The 23,579-nt window shown below is 46.1% G+C and overlaps 2 protein-coding genes across 2 annotated transcripts; both read right to left on the reverse strand.

Annotated features, from left to right (window-relative positions):
- Positions 1 to 374: 374 nt before the first annotated feature.
- Positions 375 to 10,590, reverse strand: LOC118094906 (serine protease 33). The gene is made up of 6 exons (XM_035135675.2): positions 10,125 to 10,590; positions 7,942 to 7,968; positions 7,164 to 7,329; positions 5,034 to 5,311; positions 4,619 to 4,797; positions 375 to 3,123 (listed from the first exon to the last, which is right to left on the reverse strand). Exons 1-6 carry the CDS (start codon positions 10,174 to 10,176, stop codon positions 2,878 to 2,880), a joined length of 948 nt encoding a protein of 315 aa, XP_034991566.2. The 5' UTR covers positions 10,177 to 10,590; the 3' UTR covers positions 375 to 2,877.
- A 1,067-nt stretch (positions 10,591 to 11,657) lies between these two features.
- LOC118094907 (serine protease 27) lies at positions 11,658 to 23,493 on the reverse strand. Its single transcript, XM_060281240.1, has 7 exons — positions 22,778 to 23,493; positions 20,177 to 20,436; positions 17,377 to 17,403; positions 17,109 to 17,277; positions 14,057 to 14,334; positions 12,905 to 13,175; positions 11,658 to 11,679 (listed from the first exon to the last, which is right to left on the reverse strand). The coding sequence occupies exons 2-7, from the start codon at positions 20,226 to 20,228 to the stop codon at positions 11,658 to 11,660; spliced, it is 819 nt and encodes a 272-aa protein (XP_060137223.1). The 5' UTR covers positions 20,229 to 20,436; positions 22,778 to 23,493.
- Between the last annotated feature and the right edge of the window lie 86 nt (positions 23,494 to 23,579).

Below are 23,579 nucleotides of genomic sequence, written 5' to 3' on the forward strand. Positions count from 1 at the left end.
TCCAAAAAAAATTGAAAAAAAATAAAAAAAGATAATGGAATGTTTTATTTTAACATGATGAAAAAAAATATTTTAAGATAGGGGGTTCAAATATTTTATAAATCATTTTTAAAAAATATGTATGGTATCAGATTATTCTAATTTCTGTGAGGACAAGCAAGTCCTAGGTTGCAAACTGAACTCTCCAATGCAAGAACAAGATACATTTCTTCCTTTAGGAGGTGCTGTTGTCACCAGAATAGAAAAAGGTTTCAGTTTTGTTTTTGCATGTGTGTGGTATGCATTGGTTCTGTTCCTTTTCACTAGACCTCAAAGCACTGGAAGAAAATATAGAGCAACAAAAAGGGCCAGAAAGTATATGTGTTGTCGTGGCAATCAAAGAAGTGTTATGAAAGAAAAAAAGAAATGAAAATATTTTAAACATTAAATGCTGTAAAACAGTCTTTAAAAAGTGAAATAAACTAATTTAAGCATACAGTAATAGCTAAAGTGGTTAACAGACCACACACATCAGTGTGAGGAAATACATAAGGTCTCATGGGCAAAACATGGGAGGTGGAGTAAGCATGTTGCATAGCAAACAGTGATGAATGACAAGTTCAATGTCAGTTCCTGTTTGGATACACTATATTTTTAATATGCTAGTTGTGATAATTTTATGCCCATTAAAATTGTCCATAGTTATATTTTATGTTTCTAAAGCAGGCATCCCAAAACTGCGGCCCTCCAGATGTTTTGGCCTACAACTCCCATGATCCCTAGCTAACAGGACCAGTGGTCAGGGATGATGGGAATTGTAGACCAAAACATCTGGAGGGCCGAAGTTTGGGGATGCCTGTTCTAAAGTAACAGAATGATTTTCAATCTGGAAAAGGGAAAAAAGTGCTAATGTAGCATTTTTTCAATTTTTCAGGAAAAAGGGGGGGGACCAGGGGGTTTTCCGAACTTCAAAATTTCCAGAAATTTTACATCTCTAGTAGCAGCTGTCCAAAGTTTCAGGCAAGGGACATTCCCAGTCCTGCCTGGAGATGTTGGGGATCAAACCTGTGACCTTCTGCATGCAAGGCAGATGCTCCTCTGCTGAGCTACGGCCCTTTCTCCATTGCTCAGTGAAAACGAATGAGTGCAAACCAAGAATGCTCAATAAACAGTGGACATCGTATAACCTCCAAGCCAATTTTGTGCTAAATAAGCAGCTCACCTGGGAGAGTGTTTCCTGGTCACTGTGTGGTGTCTGTGACATGCATTTATCTTAGTTGAGATCATCTCATAGCTTCTGTTCTACAGATATGCAGCTTGATAGTTCGATACCAACATTGTCTGGCTAGTTTCATCCCAGCGAAACATGGCACTTCGTTATATATGGCTGAATTTCCCCCTTCCTGTGTTCATTTACTCTACAAACAGACAGACCGACACCCAGTTCTAACCCACATGTGTCTCCCAAAACCAATCCAGGAGACAACATATTAGCAGTGACTTTTTCAAGGGATGGGTACAGGGAAACAGGGACAGTAGAAGCATACCTGTGGTGTTTTCTTGTTGGTTGGGTGTTCAAACGAGCCGATTACCGGCTACTGCTCATGTTCACAGGACTGTATGATTAAAATTGAAGCAGACTAGCAGCCTCATGCCATGTTGGCTGTCACTGATGGGAGATGCAGTCCAAAATATCTGGAGAGCACCAGGTCAGCAAAAGCTGCCCTAACATCTGTCGCCTGGTCACTTTTGGACACAAGCCACCAGGATATTCTCCCACGAAGGTCATCAACTATGTCTAAATTACTTGTGAATTGGGAAAATGGTCCATTGTTACATAGAAAAGTAGCCTTTTAACTTCGACCAGTTGAGTTACATTTATCTTTTACCGATCTGTATTTCATTTCATTTCACTGTTATTCCTCTGGAATCTTTCTACTGCCATCCGCCAATCCTATGTACTAATATTGACCTCCTGCTCTGAGAGCTATGATCCTTATGTAACCAAAATGGCATTATCCACCCACAACAGGGGTGGTACTGGCAGGTTTGAAGTCACTCAAAGTTTTGCAGAACAACAACAAAAAGTACAGTAGCCACAGAATGCTGATTGGCTGTTGGGTGGGGAAGGACAGAAGACAGATGGAATGGAGTAGCCTGAAAGAAGGTGTGCCTGGCTGGGTGGCACATTGAAGAAGAGCACCCCTTGCAGATCCATGTGCTCTGTTCTTATTTTTAGAAGGCTCTTCTCCCTTCTGTTTCTGTTTCCTCTTTCAGTTACACATTGTTTCTCTTCACCTATTGAACAAAAACAGGGTGACCTTTCAGATGGTGACAAAGTTGTTTAAAATATTCAGAGGTGATACAGTGATACACTTCTGAACACTAGTTGTTCGGAATCGTAGGTGGGAAGAGCTGCTGTTGCAAACTTTCCCTGGGCATCAGTTGGCCATGATGAGAACAAGATGTTGGTCTACATGGGCCACTGACCAAGTCCAACAGGGCTCTACTTCTGTCCTTGATGTCCTCTGCTTCAGGCTCAGCCTACAAAAGACCAGGGTCCGGTCACCCTGAGCTGGTTGATCCAACCTGTCTATCGACACAAGATGGCCATTCTGAAGCCCCAGGTGTGCAGGCAGCATGGGTCACCCAAGGCTGTGGGTCAAGACCAGGAAGAAGAAGAAGAGTTTGGATTTGATATCCCGATTTATCACTACCCGAAGGAGTCTCAAAGCAGCTAACATTCTCCTTTCCCTTCCTCCCCCACAACAAACACTCTGTGAGGTGAGTGGGGCTGAGAGACTTCAAATAAGTGTGACTAGCCCAAGGTCACCCAGCAGCTGCATGTGGAGGAGCAGGGATGCAAACCAGGTTCACCGGATTATGAGTCTACCACTCTTAACCACTACAACACAGGAGAAGTAGAAGCAAGGGAGTGGCAGAACTGGCACTCAAGAGATGGGCATCACCGCCACCATGGGCTACTTTCTCTGCGATGGTGCGCTGAATCCAGTCCATGTAGGAAGTCACCCGTGTGTGGATTCCCGGCCGCTTGGGCTTTGCACAGTCCACCCCAAAGCTCACCACTCCAGCCAGGAACCAGGTGCCATTCCGCTTGCAAGCTAAAGGCCCCCCAGAGTCACCCTAGAGAGAGGGAGAGAGAAAGACAAAGAAATATAATAGATTGCCTTATAAAAGGCCAGCCTTTTGTGCATTCATTCATTCATTCATTTTCCAGTATTTGTAGACCTCTTTTCACTACTGTGTAATCTAGCCCAATATTGTCTACCCTGGCTGGCAGCAACACCTCTCCAGGGTCTCAGGCAAGGGACTTTCTTATCACTTGCTGCCTGATCCTTAAAGTGGATACTGTTGTTGTTTAGTCAATTAGTCTTGTCCGACTCTTTGTGACCCCATGGACCAGAGCATACCAGGCACTCCTGTCTTCCACTGCCTCCCGGAGTTTCGTCAAATTCATATTGGTTGCTTCTATAACACTGTCCAACCATCGTCCCCTGTCATCCCCTTCTCCTTGTGCCCTCAATCTTACCCAACATCAGGGTCTTTTCCAGGGAGTCTTCTCTTCTCATGAGGTGGCCAAAGTATTTGAGCCTCAGCTTCAGCACCTGTCATTCCAGTGAGCACTCAGGGTTGATTTCCTTCAGAATGGATAGGTTTGATCTTTTTGCAGTCCATGGGACTCTCAAGGGTCTCCTCCAGCACCACAATTCAAAAGCATCAACTCTCCAGCGATCAATGTGGAGATACCAAGGGCATTTTTGTGTGTGATTTTCACTAGCATGTGCATCTATAGGCACATTTTACCCTAGTACCAGTATATGCATTTTTGCACATATTGCTTGGCTGGAGAACTACATTTCAGTCCACATATTGTTTCAGATGATGCAAATGTGGCAACTTAGCCTTTAAATACCAATGGAATCAGATTTGTCCCCCATCTCTAGTTCCAATGGCCCATTTGCAATATCTGAATTTGCAATATTAAGCTCTCATCCGAAAGCACCCACTGCCCCTCTTGCGTTGAAAGGCTCCAAGATCTTGAGATAAACCTCTTCCAGACAACCTCTTTATTGAGCATTCTCATCCTGCTTTCTCTGCAGGGAGATTAGACGATGTGGCTATTTAATGAGCATCCGTTCTGATTTGTCTGCAGGAAGGCTAGTCAAGGTTGCTTCTATGCAAGTGTTATAGCCCACACTTTCCAGTGCATATGCTTTTTTGATCGCAGCAGTCTGATAGTGTTTTGGGAAAAGTCCCAATCAATAATAATTGTACCACCTGAATTTGCCAGTATGTGACTTGAATTCCCAATAATAATAATAATAATAATAATAATAATTTATTATTTATACCCCGCCCATCTGTCCGGGCTTCCCCAGCCACTCTGGGCAGCTTCCAACCGAATATTAAAAACAGTACAGCTGTGACTTGTCTGGAAGTGCCCCAAGGATCCACTTTTCTTGGGATCTGTATTTTAAAGGACTGAACTTAAGGTTCTGGCTCTGCCCTGATCTACCCTAATCCACAGTCACCCTCTCATCCTAGCTGCCAGTTGCTTCCTCCTTGACCCCTCCCCAGTTTCCATTGCCCTTAATCTGCTGCTCTGATCCACAATTACTTGGCAAGTGTCTTTATTTCCATCTGGGTACCCAGCACAGATCATGTCCTTGTAGATCAACCGGTGGCCCAGAGGCACAGTCTCGGTGCCATTGGAGTCCTCATGGAACATCTGATCACATTCCTCAGTGCCTAGGATTGGCACTTCCAGCTCCTGCAACGTCCGAGCCATGAAGTAGCCTAAGACAAGGAAAGCAAAGGACCAAGATCAGCCACAGACTCAATGTCCCTTAACAGGATATACCATTTAGACCAGACGTAGGGAATTATTTTTTTCAGCCCAAATGCAATTCCCCTTTGGGCAGCTTCCGGTCATAGTCAGAGTAGACCCATTTACATTAATGGACATGACCAACTCAGGGCCATTCATGTCAATGGACTGCCTTGAAGCAGATGGCACTACAACCCGTTCTTACCATCTGCGGAGATGAGGCCCCAGCCAGTAACCCAACACGCCATCCCTACAGGGAAGGTGTCAGGATCCAAAGAGCTCGGAAGGCAGATAGGGGAGATGGTTCGGGAGAAATTGACTGCCTCTTTCAGCTGCATCAGGGCGATATCAGCACTAAGTCCTTCTCCAGCATAAGACGGGTGCACTATGATCCGGCTGACAGCAGAGGAGACCATGCTGGGCGCAGGCCTGGGGAGTTCGTATTCTCCCAAGTTTACTCGGAACTCGGGTAGCTTCAGTGGCCTGTGAGAGACAAGGAACAATAAGCATCTTGTGCGGGAGGAAGGCCTGGATTCAAATCCTACCTCAGCCCTGATGAAAGGCATTCTCTAATCCTACTCTGCCTCATAGGTTTGCCTGGTGGGTAACTTGGGGTTATTAACCGTCAAGCACTTTGCACCCTAAGGCTGCAGTCCTATAGCCACCAGGCAGGGAGGAAGCCCAGAGTCAGTCCTGCCATTTGGTAGAGTGAGGCAGCTGCAGATTATTTCAGCTGTAATTAAAGGGCAGCAATTGAAAGTTAGGACATTTGTTCTTGTGGCATTTTAGGCCATATTTACACCGTACATGTAAAGTGCTATGTTATCACTTTAAATAGTCATGGCTTCCCACTCGGAGAGCTACAATTCTCAGAATGGTTTAACCATTGATCCCTCTTCCCAGGGAACTCTGGGAACTGCAGCTCCATGAGAGAAATAGGGGCCTCTTACCTGTGCTATTTTTCTAGAAAAGAAGTTGCCAGAGCCCACCATGAATTTCTTTCTTGTTCTCGTAGAATAGCAATGGCACCCACCTGAGAGGTGCCAGAACTGAACTCCGGTGAGCTCTGACTGGGGGGGACGGGACACCCTGCTCCTAATTTCTCTCAGCATGCCTAATAAACTACAGCTTCCAAATAATTTTTTTTGGGGGGAGAAGCCATGACTGTTTAAAGTGTAGTGTAATCGTGTTTGACTGTATTGTGTTGATGTGGTCTAAAATGCTGCCCTGGGCTCCTTTGAGAGGAAAGGTGGGGTATAATCAATCAATTAAAAAATTAAATAACTGAACTGACTTGACTTGACTTGGGGAAGGAGGGAGTTGCCATTTGCTGCTCTACACCAGGCACCAAAATGTCTTGCATCATCCCTGAGAAAACCCAACGGAACTTACGTCTGAGAAGCCGTTTATTGGATTCCAAGTACTGTATGTTGGGTTGACAGGCAGAGAAAACTAATTACAGTTTTGTTGTTACAAAATAAAAAAAAATCCTTCAGTAGCACCTTAAAGACCAACTAAGTTTTTAATTTGGTATGAGCTTTCGTGTGCATGCACACTTCTTCAGAACAGTTTTGTTGTTGTTACTGTATGTATTAAGTTAACTGCAGTACTGTACTCCTTCTGGCCACCGTGGCTGCAGTTCTTACCCCGCCCACTGTGGCTGCAGTTCTCACTCAGGTCCACAACATGTAAATGAAGGATTGAGAGTGCTGTTCATGGATTGGGTAGCTAGGGGAAGTTTTGTTACTGTTGCAAGTTACTGAGCACTATATAAGCCATTCGGCTAAGCTACCGTACTGTTCAGTTCAGGACTCAGAGCTGAAATAAAGAGCTGGTTGCTTTAAGAGCTGTATCTTCATCCATCTTTCCCACGATTCAACAGTTGTCATCGTTCTCTTCCCTGCTGAGTTCTCTAAGGGCATCACTGAGAGTGAGGCAAAGAAAGCCGGCAGGCAGGGCAACCCCCATTACTGACTGTAAAGAGGAAGGCAAGCAGGCGGAGGGGGGGGGGCGCTGAATGAAGTCACTAAAGAAAGATCATCAGAGCCAGTCCCATAAATATATTCCTAAATCAGACATGTGCTTCGGGTTCGCTAAAGATTTGTGCCGAGTAATAGTTAATGAGTTGTGCATAGCTGCCAAGTTATCCCTTTTTTACAGGGATTTTCCCTTATGCTGAATAGGCTTCCTCGCGAGAAAAGGGAAAACTTGGCAGCTATGGAGTTGTGGCATGTTGGCGTTGCAAACATCAGATCGGTTAATATTGAATTAATATTGCTCCTTCGACCGCCCTCTAGTGGAGCAGTGCAAAGCTGCGTCCTCCTTTCCCTCTCACCCTTCAAAGCAATGAGCAGCCGTCACCACCCACTGGGACGAGATCAGGCTTCCGCCACAAATGTGCAGCCGGTTCCTTCGTATGCTGGCTTGCCACGGCCATTCCCCTTCATCGGCCTTCTTCCCCCCGATGATCCGAGGGGCGAACACGTGGGGCCGTCCGCAGGCTGCAAAGGAACGAGGGAGAGAGGCGTCAGGCATGCGGCAGAGAGCAGAGGAGAAGCTGGCGAGCATCACCCTCGATGTGGTTTCATTGCAATTCTACAGGAAATTTAAGCCGCGCTAAATGTTGAGGCCAATAGTTTTGTCTTCCCAGGGCAGAGCTTTATCCGGCGGGAGCGGGCAGCTCTGGTTTGGGATGCTGTGCAGAACTGAGATGGCAATAAAACGACACATGGGCGTGCCACTCGCTCTAGTCAGATGAGATCACTGTCCTCCTGTGTTTTCCCAGTAGCCTTAGAAATATATCCATCTTCAAACTGGCGGACCCACCAAAATTTTCTCTTGGTTGTTGTTGTTTTTTAAAAGGGGAGAGGCAGAAAGAGTTGTAGCAAAGAAAAAAGAAAAAAAGAGGGGACCCGGGACATGCTTTGCCGGGGGTTGGACTGGATGGCCCTTGTGGTCTCTTCCAACTCTATGATTCTATGAAACAAGAAGGGGTCTATCTCTCTGAGTCTAGGGAAATGGAAGCAACTTCTCCAGAGGCACCTTGGAGCCTGATCCCACTGATTTCTTGGAGGAGGGGGTATGGGTATCCCTTCCCAGAAATCCTCTCTCACCTCTTTGTGTGGAAGCATTTTCAGCACCTGCAAGAGAAAATGAGACAGGATGAAAATAGTGGGAAATGATCGGCATTAGAAGGTGGAGATTGGACCACTTTTGTCCTATTCCTGACTAGCCAAGGAGCCCCACCCCTCCCTCCCCCATTCCAAAATCTGGTCAGTGGTGAAATACCACTGAGCCTGGGGTGTGGCAGAACACCAAAGGGTTATTTCTTCTCCAGCACTGGATTTCATTTACAGTATTTATTCATTCATAATTAAATTTCTATCCCATCTTTCCTCCAAGGAGCTCAAGGTAGTATACATACATGCTTCTCCCCTCTCCATTTTATCCTCACAACAACCCTGAGAGGTAGGTTAGGCTGAGAGATACTGACTGGCGAAGTGAGCTTCATGTCTTGAGTGGGTTCTAGTCTAATGTTCTACACCACACTGACAACAAACAACTCCCTTTCTCTCTGGCATTGCATTACCTGAAAGGGAACATGGAAGAAACCCGAAGCTTCCATGAGGGATATGAAGACAGAAACCATTTTGGTCCAGCTGAGGCAAATCATCGTATGCAAGCATCCCAATATGTCATTTGGGAATTTTACAGCTTCTAGCGTTCCCTGCTGTGGCCCATTCCCTTCTCATAAGAAGAACCCTGCTGGATCAGGTCCATGGCCCACCTAGTACAGCATCCTCCTGTTTTCACAGTGGGCAGTTCTCTGTGGGAAGCCTCAAAGCAATACTTCACTTGAGATTCCCAGCAACTGATACTCAGAGGTATCCTGCCTCCAACAGAGAGCATAGACATTGTGGCTAGCTCAGTTGGTAGAGCATGAGACTCTTCACCTCAGGGTCATGGGTTCGAGCCCCACATTGGGCAAAAAAGTGTCTGCATTGCAGGAGGTTGGACTATATGACCCTTGTGTTACCTTCCAACTCTACAGTTCTATGATTCCATGCTCCACGAAATTGGTCTGATCTTTTTTTAAAGCCATCCAAGTTGGTGGTCAACACTACTTCTGAAGTTTAAATATGTGTCATGTGGAGAAGTCCTTTCTTCTGTGTGTCCCAAATCTTCCAATATACTTCTTGTAGTAGCCTTGCTCCCAGATCCTCCACTTCACAACCTACCAGAAACCCCCAACTCTTCTCCCATACAACTGGATCATTCCTATCCAAAGAAAAGCAGAATGGACAGTCCAGGTGAGACGCAAAAGACCTGCCACCCATCTGGGAAAGAACAGGGGTTGTTCTCACATCCCCAGGTTGGTGAAAGGTTTAAAAAATGTAAAGGGCCCCTGGACGGTTAAGTCCAGCCAAAGGCAACTGTGAGGTTGTGGCATTCATCTCGCTTTCAGGCAGAGGGAGCCAGCGTTTGTCCACAGACAGCTTTCTGGGTCATATGGTATGGCCAGCATGACTAAACCGCTTCTGGCGCAAGAGAACACCATGACAGAAACTAGAGCGCACGGAAACACTGTTTACCTTCCCTCCGCAGCGGTAATAATAATAATAATAATAATAATAATAATAATAATAATTCATTATTTATACCCCGCCCAGCCACTCTGGGCAGCTCCCAATCGAGTGTTAAAAACAATACAGCATTAAATATTAAAAACCTCCCTAAACAGGGCTGCCTTCAGATGTCTTTTAAAAATAGGAAATCTGCTTATTTCCTTGACATCTGATGGGAGGGTGTTCCACAGGGCAGGCGCCACTACCAAGAAGGCCCTCTGTCTTATTCCCTGTAACCTCACTTCTCACAATGAGGGAACTGCCAGGAGGCCCTCAGCGCTGGACCTCAGTGTCCGGGCTGAACAATGGGGGTGGAGACGCTCCTTCAGGTATACAGGACCGAGGCTGTTTAGGGCTTTAAAGGTCAGCACCAACACTTTGAATTGTGCTCGGAAACCTACTGGGACCCAATGCAGATCTCTCAGGACCGGTGTTATGTGGTCCCGGTGGCCACTCCGAGTCACCAGTCTAGCTGCCGCATTCTGGATTTATCTACCTGCACTGGCATGCTTTCGAACTGCTAGGCTGGCAGGAGCTGGGACAGAGCAACGGGAGCTCACTCCGTTGCAGGGATTTGAACCACCGACCTTCTGATTGGCAAGCCCAAGAGGCTCAGTGGTTTACACAGCACCAGCCCCCCCCCCCCACACACACACAGCCTGGTGGCTCACCTCTCAGCAACAGCAGAAGCAGCACAATCTGGGAACAGCAGAAACTCAGCATGATAATCCTGCTCCGAGGTCAATGAAGGAAGGAGAGAGCACTGGGCTTGGTTGCTGAAGCACCCTTGGCACAAAACCCAGAGCAGCCTCTTGGTGTCACTGAGTACCAAAAAGGCTGCCAAGTAGCTACCTCCAAGCTGTTGGGTGCTGCCGCCCACAACCCGCCTACAGCCACCCAGTGAAGCCAGCTCAGCTGCCTACTTTTCACTACTGGGAGAGCAAGGCTCCCTAGCCCTTTCCATCTCCACCACTGGCCCTCTGGTTGGGGAGCAAGGGCTGGTGAGCTCTTAGTTCATGAAACATGTGCACACCTACCTGTTTGCATACATAGATGTGTGCCTATTGTAGGATTACCATAAGCAATGGAGGATGGGCTTCCTATTTCTTTAAAGTCATGTGGAACAGAGAATTTCAGTTGGCGTACTTCATTATTCAACAAGGAGGGGAAAGCTGCTCTGCACGCCCACAGAAATTCTTTCTTCAACATCATACAAAGCTACACATTTGTTCCTGGGCTCCATTCAAGTTGTTGTGGCTGACCTTTGAATGGTTTGAGATATGGGCACTCAAAAGACCAATCGTTCCTAGAACTCTATGCCCAGGGCCCAAATTTCATAGTGATGGTTTGGAGGCACCCCAAAAAAGCAAAGGAATGACTTCTCCACCAAATTTTGCAACTCCCCACCCCTGGAAGAGGGTCTGTCCCAAGCTAGTCAATCCCCTTTTCTCTAGAATAACAGAAAACCACCACTTAAGTACAGTACAGAATTTCAGTACTAATATTGGCTTATTGCAGGGGGAGAAGGTTGTCCCCATATTCAGCCATCAGGTTTTATTGGTATTACCTGTGTTCTTTCTCTGGGTGCTTTCTCCTATACAGCTAACCAACATGGTGCCCTTGTGACAACGTTGGACTACAACTCCCATCAACCCAAGCCAGCATTGCCAATGGTCAGAGATGATGGGAGTTGTAGTCAAATAAAACATTTGGAAGGCACATTGGCTACCTTGCATTGATTTGTGCTTGTGCCTTTAAAACTCTGGTTCCTCCTTACATTTCCATACATTTTATTTTTCATATCAAGCTCAGTCACTTCTCATCTGTTGAGCAAAACAAGGTGAGGAAGAAGGCAATACGCAGATCAGTCCCCCACTGGAAGCTCAGTCTTTGAGGGTCAGCATTCAGACCTTCCGAGCTTTCTCTGAGGACAGGCCAACTTGCACGCCAAAGCAAGACACAGTGAAACACATTGGGTGAAGGTAGGGTGGGTCACAAAAGGACATTGGTTAAGGCCAGAAGGAGTGGAATCAAGAGGGTAGCCAAACTGTTATGGACATCAGTGGCTGCTGATTTCTGCGTGGTTTGTTCAATCCAATCTATGAAGGAGGTGACTTGGGTATAGATGCCGGGTTGAGAGCTCTTCACACAACCAAATGTTATGCTCACTCCAGTCAGGAACCAGACACCATTCTGCTGACAGACTAGAGGTCCTCCTGAGTCACCCTGCCAAGAAAAGGAGACATGGTCTCCATTACTCTCTTGAGAAGAGGCACCAAAATGCACGGAGGGTTTGATAACCTGAAACAAATTGCATGGACATGTTTATTTATCACGTTGGTGTCCATTCCTGTTTCTCGCTTTTCCAGTCTGAACTTCAGTTCTCCACATTTCCACATCAGCTTGCAATAATACCATAATAATAAAAGTCCTCATGAAATTTAATCAGCATTTGAGACCAAATTTCTCCTGATATGCATCTTTCTGTACACAATTTTGCCTAATATGCACATTTTTGCAAAGCAATTGCCTCTGATATACAGTGGTACCTTGGTAGTAGAACGTCTTAGTTGTCAAACAAATCGGCTCCCAAACGTCGCAAACCCGGAAGTGAGCGTTCCGGTTTGTGAACATTTTTTGGAAGCCAAACATCCGACGCGGCTTCCACTTGAGTGCAGGAAACTCCTGCATCCAATCAGAAGCCACACCTTGGTTTTTGAACTATCATTGGAGTCGAACAGACTCCCAGAACGAATTAAATTTGAGATATGCGAGTCCATATTTTACATGTTATTTTGACTAACGTTTGTATCAACATGCACACTTTGCCTTAGCATGTGCAGTTTTGTACATATTACTTGACTGGGGAACTACACTGCCAAAAAAAGCTCCCCAAAAACCCAGTACAGTGGTACCTCGGGTTAAGAACTTAATTTGCTCTGGTGGTCCGCTCTTAACCTGAAACTGTTCTTAACCTGAGGTACCACTTTAGCTAATGGGGCCTCCCGCTTCCGCCGCACAATTTCTGTTCTCATCCTGAAGCAAAGTTCTTAACCTGAGGTACTATTTCTGGGTTAGCGGAGTCTGTAACCTGAAGCGTCTGTAACCTAAGGTACCACTGTACATATTTCAAAGGATGGCTGTGTTTGTTTTGCAACGTGCAAATTAGGTAAGCTTTGCCTTAAATGCAAACAATAATTTTTTAAAAAAAATCCCCTTCTCTATCCTAACATACTGGCATTATATTATGTGACATATTGCTGCTACTCTTTGAGATAATATAGGATCAACACCACTGCCTGTATTTCTGGACTCTCTTGGAGTGTGGTGGGATGGCACTGTCATGATACATATTGCAAAATTTACAACTACACCACTGCCTATATTTTTCAGGGCTGGACCCTGCTACTGAAAACAAGTTTTGGTTCGGCTGCAATGACCACAAACTGACAGCATTTCTGCCATCGCAGCCTCACAGGCTGCTCCTGTCCCCGCCCCTGCAATATCCCACACCATTGCTATAATACCCTGGTTCGTGATTCTTACAAAGCAGGCATAATTCCCAACTGCTGGATACCAAGCACAGATCATGTCATCATAGATGAACCTGTAGCTCTTGGGGATGGTCTTGTCATTACTTATGTTGTGATAGATTGCGTTGCACTCTTCAGTTTCTAGAAGCAGCACTTCCACCTTCTGTAGGGTCCGAGTGACATGGGAGACTTGGGCAGAAGAAAGGAAGCACAGAGATAAGGCACAGTCTCAAATTTCACCAGACAACATTCATTACAGCCTTGCTGGTTTTTAAGAGCCGGCCATCACATAGTTTGCTGGTTCGGAACACAAGGTTGCCCAGCTTGTTCTGAATCAGGCTTCATTCCCCACAAAAAAATAAATCTGCAGCTCAGTGATACAGGCCATGCTAGCTCTTTCATCAAATCACAACAAAATGATTTAGCAGTGATACCTGCATTGCAAGGGGATGGACTAGGACTCTTTGGGTCCCTTCCAACTCTACTATTTTACGGTTCTATTGGGAACCAACTTGGTGGTCAATAGCAACTCCACCAGGTTGGAAGGCCAGCTCACTAGCTGTGCAACTACGCCCCTGAGAAGTGAGGGGAGGGCCAGAAGAGGAGGTGGCCTGTATCCACCTGCATCCTTTGGGTCATACTCTCTGCCAAGGCCAGATGGAACTTAGACTGGCTTCAGGGTCAGGTTCAAGATAGGCACCAGGCAGCATCAAAGCTGAATGCAGGGACCCAGGCTATGCTCTACAACCACAAAGCTGCTATGTTGATTCAACTGGGGTCATGCTGGCACTACAGGTTCCTCTGGTAGAACTGCTTCTGGGGTGCACTTGAAGAGGACACTGAAACCTGGTCCCTGACACTTTTCTACCATGCTTTCCCCTACTTGTGATCATGGTTATGGGGGCGCTCCTGCCATCTTCCCAACTTCTTATCAACACAGTTTCCTGTCTTCCTGGTCAATATGATTCCCAGCCGCCCGCCTAAACCCTTCTTTTCCCCTAAAGCCACAAAGCAGCAGCACCATCTCCAATAAACAGCCTGACTTAGCGAGACCCCAAGCTCTTTCTTACCTCCTTTAAAGGGGACGCCCCAGCCAGCAATCCAGCACAGCATCCCTTCGTAGAAGACAAGAGGTTCAAAAATATTTGGGAGGCAGACAGGCAAAATCATTTTGGAGAAAACTACTTTGTTTGCCAGCTGCACCAGAGCAATATCGGCACTAAGGCCAATTCCAGCATAAAACGGGTGCACTATGATCTGGCTGACATTGGCTGAGAACATGGCAGCCGTGGGTGCAGAGAGCTCATATTCCCCCAGGTTTACTCTGTACTCACGTACATTCAGTGGCCTGTGGGAGACAAGGAACAATCAGTGACTTGCACAGTGGGAAGGCTCGTGTTCAAATCCTTACTCAGCTCTGAAGTTCATAGAATCATAGAGTTGGAAGAGACCACAAGGGCCATCCAGTCCAACCCCCTGCCAAGCAGGAAACGCCATCAAAGCATTCTTGACATATGGCTGTCAAGCCTCTGCTTAAAGACCTCCAAAGAAGGAGACTCCACCACACTCCTTGGTAGCAAATTCCACTGTTGAACTGCTCTTACTGTCAGGAAGTTCTTCCTAATGTTTAGGTGGAATCTTCTTTCTTGTAGCTTGAATCCATTGCTCCGTGTCTGCTTCTCTGGAGCAGCAGAAAACAACCTTTCACCCTCTTCTATATGACATCCTTTTATATATTTGAACATGGCTATCATATCACCCCTTAACCTTCTCTTCTCCAGGCTAAACATACCCAGCTCCCTAAGCCGTTCCTCATAAGGCATCATTTCCAGGCCTTTGACCATTTTGGTTGCCCTCTTCTGGACACGTTCCAGCTTGTCAGTATCCTTCTTGAACTGTGGTGCCCAGAACTGGACACAGTATTCCAGGTGAGGTCTGACCAGAGCGGAATACAGTGGTACTATTACTTCCCTTGATCTAGATGCTATACTCCTGTTGATGCAGTCCAGAATTGCATTGGCTTTTTTGGCTGCTACATCACACTGTTGATTCACATCAAGTTTGTGGTCTACCAAGACTCCTAGATCCTTTTCACATGTACTGCTCTCAAGCCAGGTGTCACCCATTCTGTATTTGTGGCTTTCATTTTTTTGCCCAAGTGTAGTACTTTACATTTCTCCCTGTTAAAAATTCATCTTGTTTGCTTTGGCCCAGTTGTCTAATCTGTTAAGATCATTTTGAAGTGTGATCCTGTCCTCTGGGGTATTAGCCCCCCCCCCAATTTCCCAACTAGGAATCCTTTGGAAAGGAGCCCACTCTATCTTCAGAGGGTTGTTGGGAGGCTGATCATCAAGTAGTTTTCTCAGAAGAAAACCTACCCACCCCTCCACACACACACACACACACACACACACACAGGATTCACTTCCATAGTAACAGACTTAGATATTCAGAGAAAAATGGATGAAGTACCCAAGCACTGTTCCTGGCTTCTGACATATGCTCTAAACCATTACAATACACGAAATAAGGATTTACCAAGCAGACACTGTGGACTCTCCTTCCTCGGAGGTTTTTAAGCAGAGGTTGGATGGCCATCTGCCATGGATGTTTTAGCTGAGATTCCTGCATTGCCGGGGGTTGGTCCAGAGGACCCTGAGTGTCCCTTCCAACTCTACAATTCTGTGAATCAGTTGCCAGCATAATAAGTGTTAATTCTGCATTTGACATGATGAACTCTTAACTATGAGTAACTATTATAACTATTATTAATGTTGTATTTTATTAACATGAATTAATATTACACTTTAGAGAGTCACATTTCAAGTTGTTAACTCTAATCATAGTTTCCAAATTTTGCCGTTTTTGGTATCAGCAACATGGATTTCTTGCACTGAAGAATTTCAATGGTGATGCTGAATCACATGGTATTGATGATGATTTGTAATCAGGCCCTTCATCCCAAAGGAACTCAGGGTGACAAATAGCAAAATGTTTAAAAAGTGCAAATTTAAAATAAAGTAAAAGCATTTAAACACAATTTAAAACCGTCTAAAAGAATTTAGAGCCTCTAAGAATCATTTAAAAGCAATTCCATACCCTCATCAAATTCAGGGTTGCCATGGCTTGTACCTTTCGGCCATCAAATGGAATATTTTTAAATTTCAAGTGAAAACCAATACATAGGGAAACAGGAGCATCTCACCAGGGAGGGCATTCCACAAATGGGGACCACCGCTGAAAAGTCCCTGTCACATCGTGTCATAGGCCAATGCTAACTGGGCAGCAGCCGGAAGTGGCACCATCAACAGGGCCTCCCTGACCAATCGTATGGCTCGAGATGGTTGATAAGACCATAATAATAATAATAATAATAATAATAATAATAATAATTTATTTATACCCCGCCCATCTGGCTGGGTAGCTCCCAACCGAGTATTAAAAACAGAATGCAGCATTAAACATTAAAAACTTCCCTAAACAGGGCTGCCTTCAGATGTCTTTTAAATGTAAGATAGTTGCTTACTGCCTTGACATCTGATGGGAGGACGTTTCACAGGGCAGGCGCCACTACCAAAAAAGGCCCTCTGCCTGGTTCCCTGTAACCTCACTTCTTGCAGTGAGGGAACCGCCAGAAGGCCCCCGGTGCTAGACCTCGGTGTCCGGGCTGAATGATGGGGATGGAGAAGCTCCTTCAGGTATACAGCACGGAGGCCATTTAGGGCTTTAAAGGTCAGCACCAACACTTTGAATTGTGCTCAGAAATGTACTGGGAGCCAATGCAGATCTCTGAGGACCGGTGTTATATGATCTCGGCGGCCACTCCCAGTCACCAGTCTAGCTACCACATTCTGGATTAATTGCAGTTTCCAAGTCACCTTCAAAGGTAGCCCCACACAAAGCGCATTGCAGTAGTCCAAGCGGGAGATAACTAGAGCATGCACCACTCTGGCGAGACAGTCTGTGGGCAGGTAGGGTCTCAGCCTGCATTCCAGATGGAGTTGGTAGACAGTTGCCCTGGACACAGAATTAACCTGTGCCTCCATGGTTCTTCAGGAGCACAGTAACCCCATAATAATGGTTGGCTGCACTGATCTTCCCAACAGGCTGCTTTCGACTCACCCTTCAAAGCAATGGGCAGCTGTCACCACCCACTGGGATGAGATCAGGCTTCCACCGCACACATGTAGCCTGTTCCTTCGGATGCTGACGGTCCACGGCCATTCCCCTTCATCAGCTTCCTGCCACCCAATTAAACGAGCGGTGTGCTTCACTTCAGGCTGGCCGCAGTCTGCAGGGATGAACCAGGAGCAGTCAGAGGGGGAGGGAGCAAAGCTAATATTGGTGAACACCAGCCCCATGTAGCTATGGACTCACATATCCTCCTCACCTTGTTGAGCAGAATTTTTATTGGTACCTGCAAAAGGAAAGGAGACAGGAGTCAAGAAGGCAAGGTGGGAAATTGTGAGCATTAAGGTGGAGCAGTGGTGGCTGGTCCCCATTGGGACTGATAGGGTGGGAAGCAAGAAGGCCAACAGTAGGTGGCGCCAGAGCTGGCAGAGCCAACTAATTTTAATTTTGCCCCCATCCTCCTCCCTACTGAGTTCTACAAGGGGCAACACCAAGACTAAAGAGGAGAAAGCTGCCAGTTAGTGCTACCTTCAGGACTAGAAACAAGGAAGGGGGAATGAGACTTTGTGCTGACTATCAGGCAAGGGCTTTTTCCACCTGGCTTGCCCCACTCCAGCTCAGGGGATGCTGGGAGCTTTCAGAATGGAGCTGCTACCACAGGCATTATGTGTGTCTTGTGATGAACAGAGTGGAAGACTATGGGTCACGGGGGTGGGGAGAGAGTGTGAGTGAATTCAAACATGCTTAGTTCATTTTTGGTTGTTAATTTGCTAATGTTGTTAATATTGCTTTGTGGATGTTGAGTGCTGTAGTGCTTTGAATTTTATAATATGCCTTTTATTGTGGTTGTTTAGCCTCTTTTTTTAGTTGTTTTGTTAATAGTGTTTTACAGAAGGCGGTTATTTTGCTGATTATTTGTCATTATTTACTGATGACTTGTTAATTATTTTATATGATTTATGTTGTAATTCGGATGTTCTATTATGTTATTGTTAATTAATTAAAAGACGCCTGCTTCTTGGGAGAAAAGCGATGATAAACCTAGACAGCATCTCAAAAAGCAGAGACATTACCTTGTTGACAAAGATCCGTACAGTTAAAGCTATGGTTTTCCCAGTAGTGATGTATGGAAGTGAGAGCTGGACCACAAAGAAGGCTGATTGCCAGAGAATTGGTGCTTTTGAATTGTGGTGCTGGCGGAGACTCTTGAGAGTCCCACGGTCTGCAAAAAGATCAAACCTATCCATTCTGGAGGAAATCAACCCTGAGTGCTCAATGGAAGGCCAGATTCTGAAGCTGAGGCTCAAATACTTTGGTCACCTCTTGAGAAGAGGACTTTCTGGGGGGGAAAACCTCTGATGTTGGTTAAGATTGAGGGCACAAGAAGAAGGGGACAACAGAGGACAAGCTGGTTGGACAATGTTATAGAAGCGACCAACATGAATTTGACTAAACTCCGGGAGGCACTGGAAGACATGAGTGCCTGGCGTGCTCTGGTCCATGGGGTCACCAAGAGTCGGACACAACTAATTGACTAAACAACAACAACAACATTATGTTATTGATATTTATTGTTTGTAAGCCACTTTGTGACTCGTGTGAATGAAAAGTGGCATAGGAACTGAGGAAGGGAGGAGGCAGGCAGCTGGGGTTTGCTTGAGGGCAGACTGATGTGATGGATAGCCTCCATGGAGATGAGCCCACAGGAATGCCAAGCCTGGTCTATGGTGGTGTGGCCATGTGAAGAGCATGACAGAGCAAGCCACTAAAAAGCCACAAATGGCCAAAAGTAGTTACCTTGGGTAGCTTCTAACACTGCAATGAATCTGCCTCTGGGGTGTTGATAAGAAACATCTTCTGAGTTCTGTAGCACAGAAATAGGTGCACGGAGGAAATCCAAACCTCCCAAAAGACGTTGAAAGGCAGACCATGTTTTGGTCCAGCTAAGAACTAGCCACACGCCGAAGAATTGATGCTTTTGAATTATGGTGCTGGAGGAGACTCTTGAGAGTTCCATGGACTGCAAGAAGATCAAACCTATCCATTCTTAACGAAATCAGCCCTGAGTGCTCACTGGAAGGACAGATCCTGAAGCTGAGGCTCCAATACTATGGCCACCTCATGAGAAGAGAAGACTCCCTGGAAAAGACCCTGATGTTGGGAAAGATTGAGGGCACAAGGAGAAGGGGACGACAGAGGACGAGATGGTTGGACAGTGTTCTCGAAGCTACAAACATGAGTTTGACCAAACTGCGGGAGGCAGTGCAAGACAGGAGTGCCTGGCGTGCTATGGTCCATGGGGTCATGACATGAAGAGTCAGACACGACTAAACGACTAAACAACAACAACAACAAGAACTAGCCACAGGGCTGATCATACAGTACCAGAAAACAGAATTCAAGTCCTCCCACATTCCAGACTCTGGGCTCCGAATACACAAAGACATCTCTTCTCAATCACACATTTCCCCACGTTAAAATTGCCAGCCAGATTCTGGCAGGGTCCCAGTGCCTTTGATTTCTGATTGCAAGGGGTCGACAAGTGAAATCTTCCCCAATATTGCATCTCCAAGAGAAAAGCAACCCATCTGAATGTTTGCATAAGATGCAGTGGGTCTGGCAAGGGCAAAAAGTGCCCCCGGAGCAGAGAATATAGTTTAGGTATTTGGGGCCCTGGATCTCATTTCTCAAGCCCCCTTAATTCCCACCAAACTTTCATCCAATCTACTAACACAACTGCTTTAAGAGCTAGAGTCCGCACCTAGGAATCTGCATATCCCCTGGCTTCTAGGGCCTCTTGCTATGACCCACTGTCCTCTCAGTTAAAGTACCCTTGCCCTTTTGCTTCTTCCACTTTGTATCCCAACCCCAATTCCCACCACCACCACCAAGAGAATCTAGGAGTCCTGGATCATTCCTTCCCAAAAACGAGCAAAATTGGCAGCTCAGATGGGACACACAATGGCTGCCATGCCTGGGGAGGGGGAGAGAGAACAGGGGTAGCTCTCAGATTCCCAGGGGACCACACACACAAATATACACCCCTCCTGATGCCTCACCTCTCAGCAACACGAGGAGGAGCACAATCTGGGAAGAGCAGAAACTCAGCATGGTCCGGGCAGCCCTGGATCATCCAACTCTGATGCCAACCAGAGAAGAGACTGCTGGGCTCGGCTACTTAATCCAAGCAACCTTTGCAGGATCCGTGCACCAGGGAAGGAGCACATCCAAGAGCTGGTGGTTATTGTCCCGGTGGAGTCTGCTTAGCTGTTCTTTCAGCATCTACCACCCCATTCACGATATTTATTTGCAGAAATTTCTACACCACCAATAATGAAAAAAAGTATAATGTTGGTGAACAGCATAAAACAAACAATAAAATATGACAGTAATAATACTGACCTATCTCATAGGTGGTTTTTTTTTTAGGAGAAATGAGGTACAGTAATATAGAATTTGGGGGAATAATATAATATTTGGAGGAATGAGACAATACAGAATTTGGGGGGTGGCTTCTGATCACAGGTTGTGGTCTGCCCTGCCTTCTGTTTAGGCCAGCGAAGCACAGCCGCTGTGCTACAAAACCCAACAGGTAAATGATCTTCAGCTCTGCCTGTAGTAGCACCCAGTGTAAACTCAACCACCATCCCATCTCCTCCCAGGCTTTATCCACATCGCATCCCTAAAGTTGTCAAGGCCCCCAGCACCCCAAAGCCTGAAGGGCAAGAGGGTGGGGCTTGTGGTGTCATGATGAGGCAGAGCCACATGATGTCACAAAGTTGTAAACCCCTGAAAGTCAAAACTCTGCTATAAGGTAACAGCAGCAGAGAATGGGGTAGACGAATTTGTCATTTCAGTTTCTCTCCATTTTTGCTTTTCCCAGTCATTACACATTCCCTCCTCAAAAATGCACATTTCTCCTAATATTTGTATAGTTGTGCACAATTGTTCCTAGTAGAGGCATTTTTTGCAAGCAAAACCCCCTTAACAGAATGCATTTTTGTACATTATTTTCACTAATACACACATTTTTGTATATGCACATTCTTTTGAAGAGCTGCATCTGACTATTCAGGCAAGTGGAATTTTCAAAGGAGACAGCTGTGTTCCTATTCACATATTGGTTCAGAAACTTCAATTCATTCATTTTTAACCTATCCTTGTTACAGGTTGCTGCTGAAACTCTTATTCCCATTCCAAGCAACTGACACACACAGGATATTAGGGAAACTTATGCCAGTTCCTTTTGGAGGGTTTACCACTGCTACTGACCCACTCATGGGGGCTATGAGGTCAATTTAGTATCTGTAAGCTGCCTTGAGTCCCATCAGTGAAAAAGGTGGGGTATTAATAAATTTATTATTATTATTATTATTATTATTATTATTATTAGTTATGCCAGGTTACTGTTCAAACTGAATTGAGGATGCATAAGAGGAGGTTGGACTAGATGACCCCCAGAGTCCCTTCCAACTCTACAAGTATGTGATTCTTTGATCTCTTCCTGCATATTTTCTTCTGTCACACATGCAATACACTTCCTTTTGTCACCATTTCCAAGCTACTTGAATCAGGAGTGTCAACTTGGTCCCACGACTGTGGGTGCCCAGGGCCCTGGGTGCCATGCAGCGTGCATGGCCTTGGCACCGAAATTTGTGGGTGACAGGTCCCTTCATGGAGAATTTTGTGGGTGCTCGGGGCCCCGGGGCCCCAGTGAGTTGGCACTTACGACTTGAACCACTCCCAAGTCCAATCTTTATTCCTAACAAACAAAACAATATAGCTGCTTCAAACCAAAATGGATTAAGTGTGGGTGGAGGAATGGAATGGAATGGAGTGGTGGGGCAGGACAGGGCATGGTGGCCTGAACACCCCACCCCACCTCCCACTGGTCAAATAAAATATTGATTGGACAACATAGTGCCTGCTGGCCCCTGGTGGCGAGACGTGGAGGCACATGCAGATATGCCTAGCAGCCATTTGGTCCCATTGCCCAACTTCACTGTACTGTATACTTCAAAAGAGTCAATAATTTGTACTATTTTGGACTCTGGAAGGTGGCCTCGTGGCTATGACATCAGCCTGATGAACTCCCCCCCCCCCCCCGCTTCATATATCATTTTGCCTGATGAAGAGCTCTGCGGAACCCGAAAGCTTGCCACGCTTCTGTGGCATTTGATTTAATAATGTATTAAGATTTTAGAGGAGTGTGGTTCCTCATGGGGCAACATGGCTACTTTTGTTTGTTTGTGTTTACAGAACTTGGTTGTATTTGTATGCAGATTAACATTTTCAAAACATTTTCCCAACATTTCTCCAGGTGTTTTCAAATGTACACTTTGTTGAACCTTGAGCCCTAAATTTAGGCTCAGTACTGTGATTGGGAGCTTAAACTGGTTTGTTAAGCAGGGTCCTGTGCAGCTCCCTGGCTGGGGTTCCTCCTAGGCTAGAGGAAAAGAGGACGTTGATACTGTACATACAACACAACAGTAATAGCAATTTCCCAGTCACCCGGACAATAGGGAGAAGCAAGTGCAAATTTCACATGGGATCACAGAGCGTACATGTCAGGAAGATGGCCTTTTCCTGACCTGCAAGGTTTACACACGCAAGCTTGTGGCAAGGGGAGAGGTTGTGCACAGGTGTTAGGGAATCCTCACCTCCCTGCAGTCTTAACTGACCACACCTTGGAATAATCCCTTATCATTGCGACTCCAGTAATCTTGTCCTTTCTACCTGTAGTTGTCAGATTATGGCCACGTGTAAATGAAAGGATGCATTTTGTAAGGCATAAAAATCGCACAGGGACTCCATAGGTCTCCTCCACAAGCAGTAATGAATGAGTAAAGGATTTGTGCAAAGAGAAGAGCCTCTTTTGTCCAGCCAGCATCCAAACTGTCAGTTGGCTGCCGTTATGAGTGAGCTATGGCCACTATAGAGTCCATGAAACACAATGCTACAAAATGGTGGTCCTTCCAAGAAGCGGGGGGGGGGAGTCCTTCTCAAGATGGCAGCAGCCTCAGCCCACAGTTACATAACGATCCTTGCACTTGACCACCTCACCCCAGTGGTCGTTGGGAGAGCCTCCCTTGGCTCAGGGGTGCGGAAACGACCTTCCTAAGATGGCTCCCGGCGATCGCCGTTTCTATCCTTCCTACGGTAGTACGGCTTGCTGTCAAGGCTTAAACAGGGTTAAAATACCAGAGATAAGGAGAGCAGAGAGACGCAGGAGCCTTGACAGACGGATAGCATGACGGCAACCTTTGACCTCCCCCAAACTGCCGGAAGCAAGCCCCCGCGCTGCCGCCTCATAAAATGGGGCTTGGGAAGAGAGGAGAACTACCTATGTGCGGAGAACCTTCTCAGCATGGCTGCGTTTGAGCGCGCCCTTCGCAAGATGGCGGCGATTCCTGTCATAACCCGCCTGCCTGCCCCGCCCGCACCACCACTACTCTCCGCTCT

Source organism: Zootoca vivipara, chromosome 13 (genome assembly GCF_963506605.1).
Source record: "Zootoca vivipara chromosome 13, rZooViv1.1, whole genome shotgun sequence".
NCBI classification, from domain to species: Eukaryota; Metazoa; Chordata; class Lepidosauria; order Squamata; family Lacertidae; genus Zootoca; species Zootoca vivipara.

Bases quoted from the DNA above. Each gene is read 5' to 3' on its own strand.
- LOC118094906 (XM_035135675.2), bottom strand. From the start codon at position 10,176: ATGCTGAGTTTCTGCTGTTCCCAGATTGTGCTGCTTCTGCTGTTGCTG. The intron at 5,312-7,163 runs GTGAGAGGGAAA...TGTCTCTCACAG, and splicing joins GCTGCTCATTGCTTTGAAGG to GCCACTGAAGCTACCCGAGT. The intron at 4,798-5,033 runs GTAAGAACGGGT...TCCTTGTCTTAG, and splicing joins GGGCCTCATCTCCGCAGATG to GCTACTTCATGGCTCGGACG.
- LOC118094907 (XM_060281240.1), bottom strand. From the start codon at position 20,228: ATGCTGAGTTTCTGCTCTTCCCAGATTGTGCTCCTCCTCGTGTTGCTG. The intron at 14,335-17,108 runs GTGAGTCGAAAG...TGTCTCCCACAG, and splicing joins GCTGCCCATTGCTTTGAAGG to GCCACTGAATGTACGTGAGT. The intron at 11,680-12,904 runs GTCAGTTTGTGG...TTTTCTTGGCAG, and splicing joins GCTGCGATGGCAGAAATGCT to GGTGACTCAGGAGGACCTCT.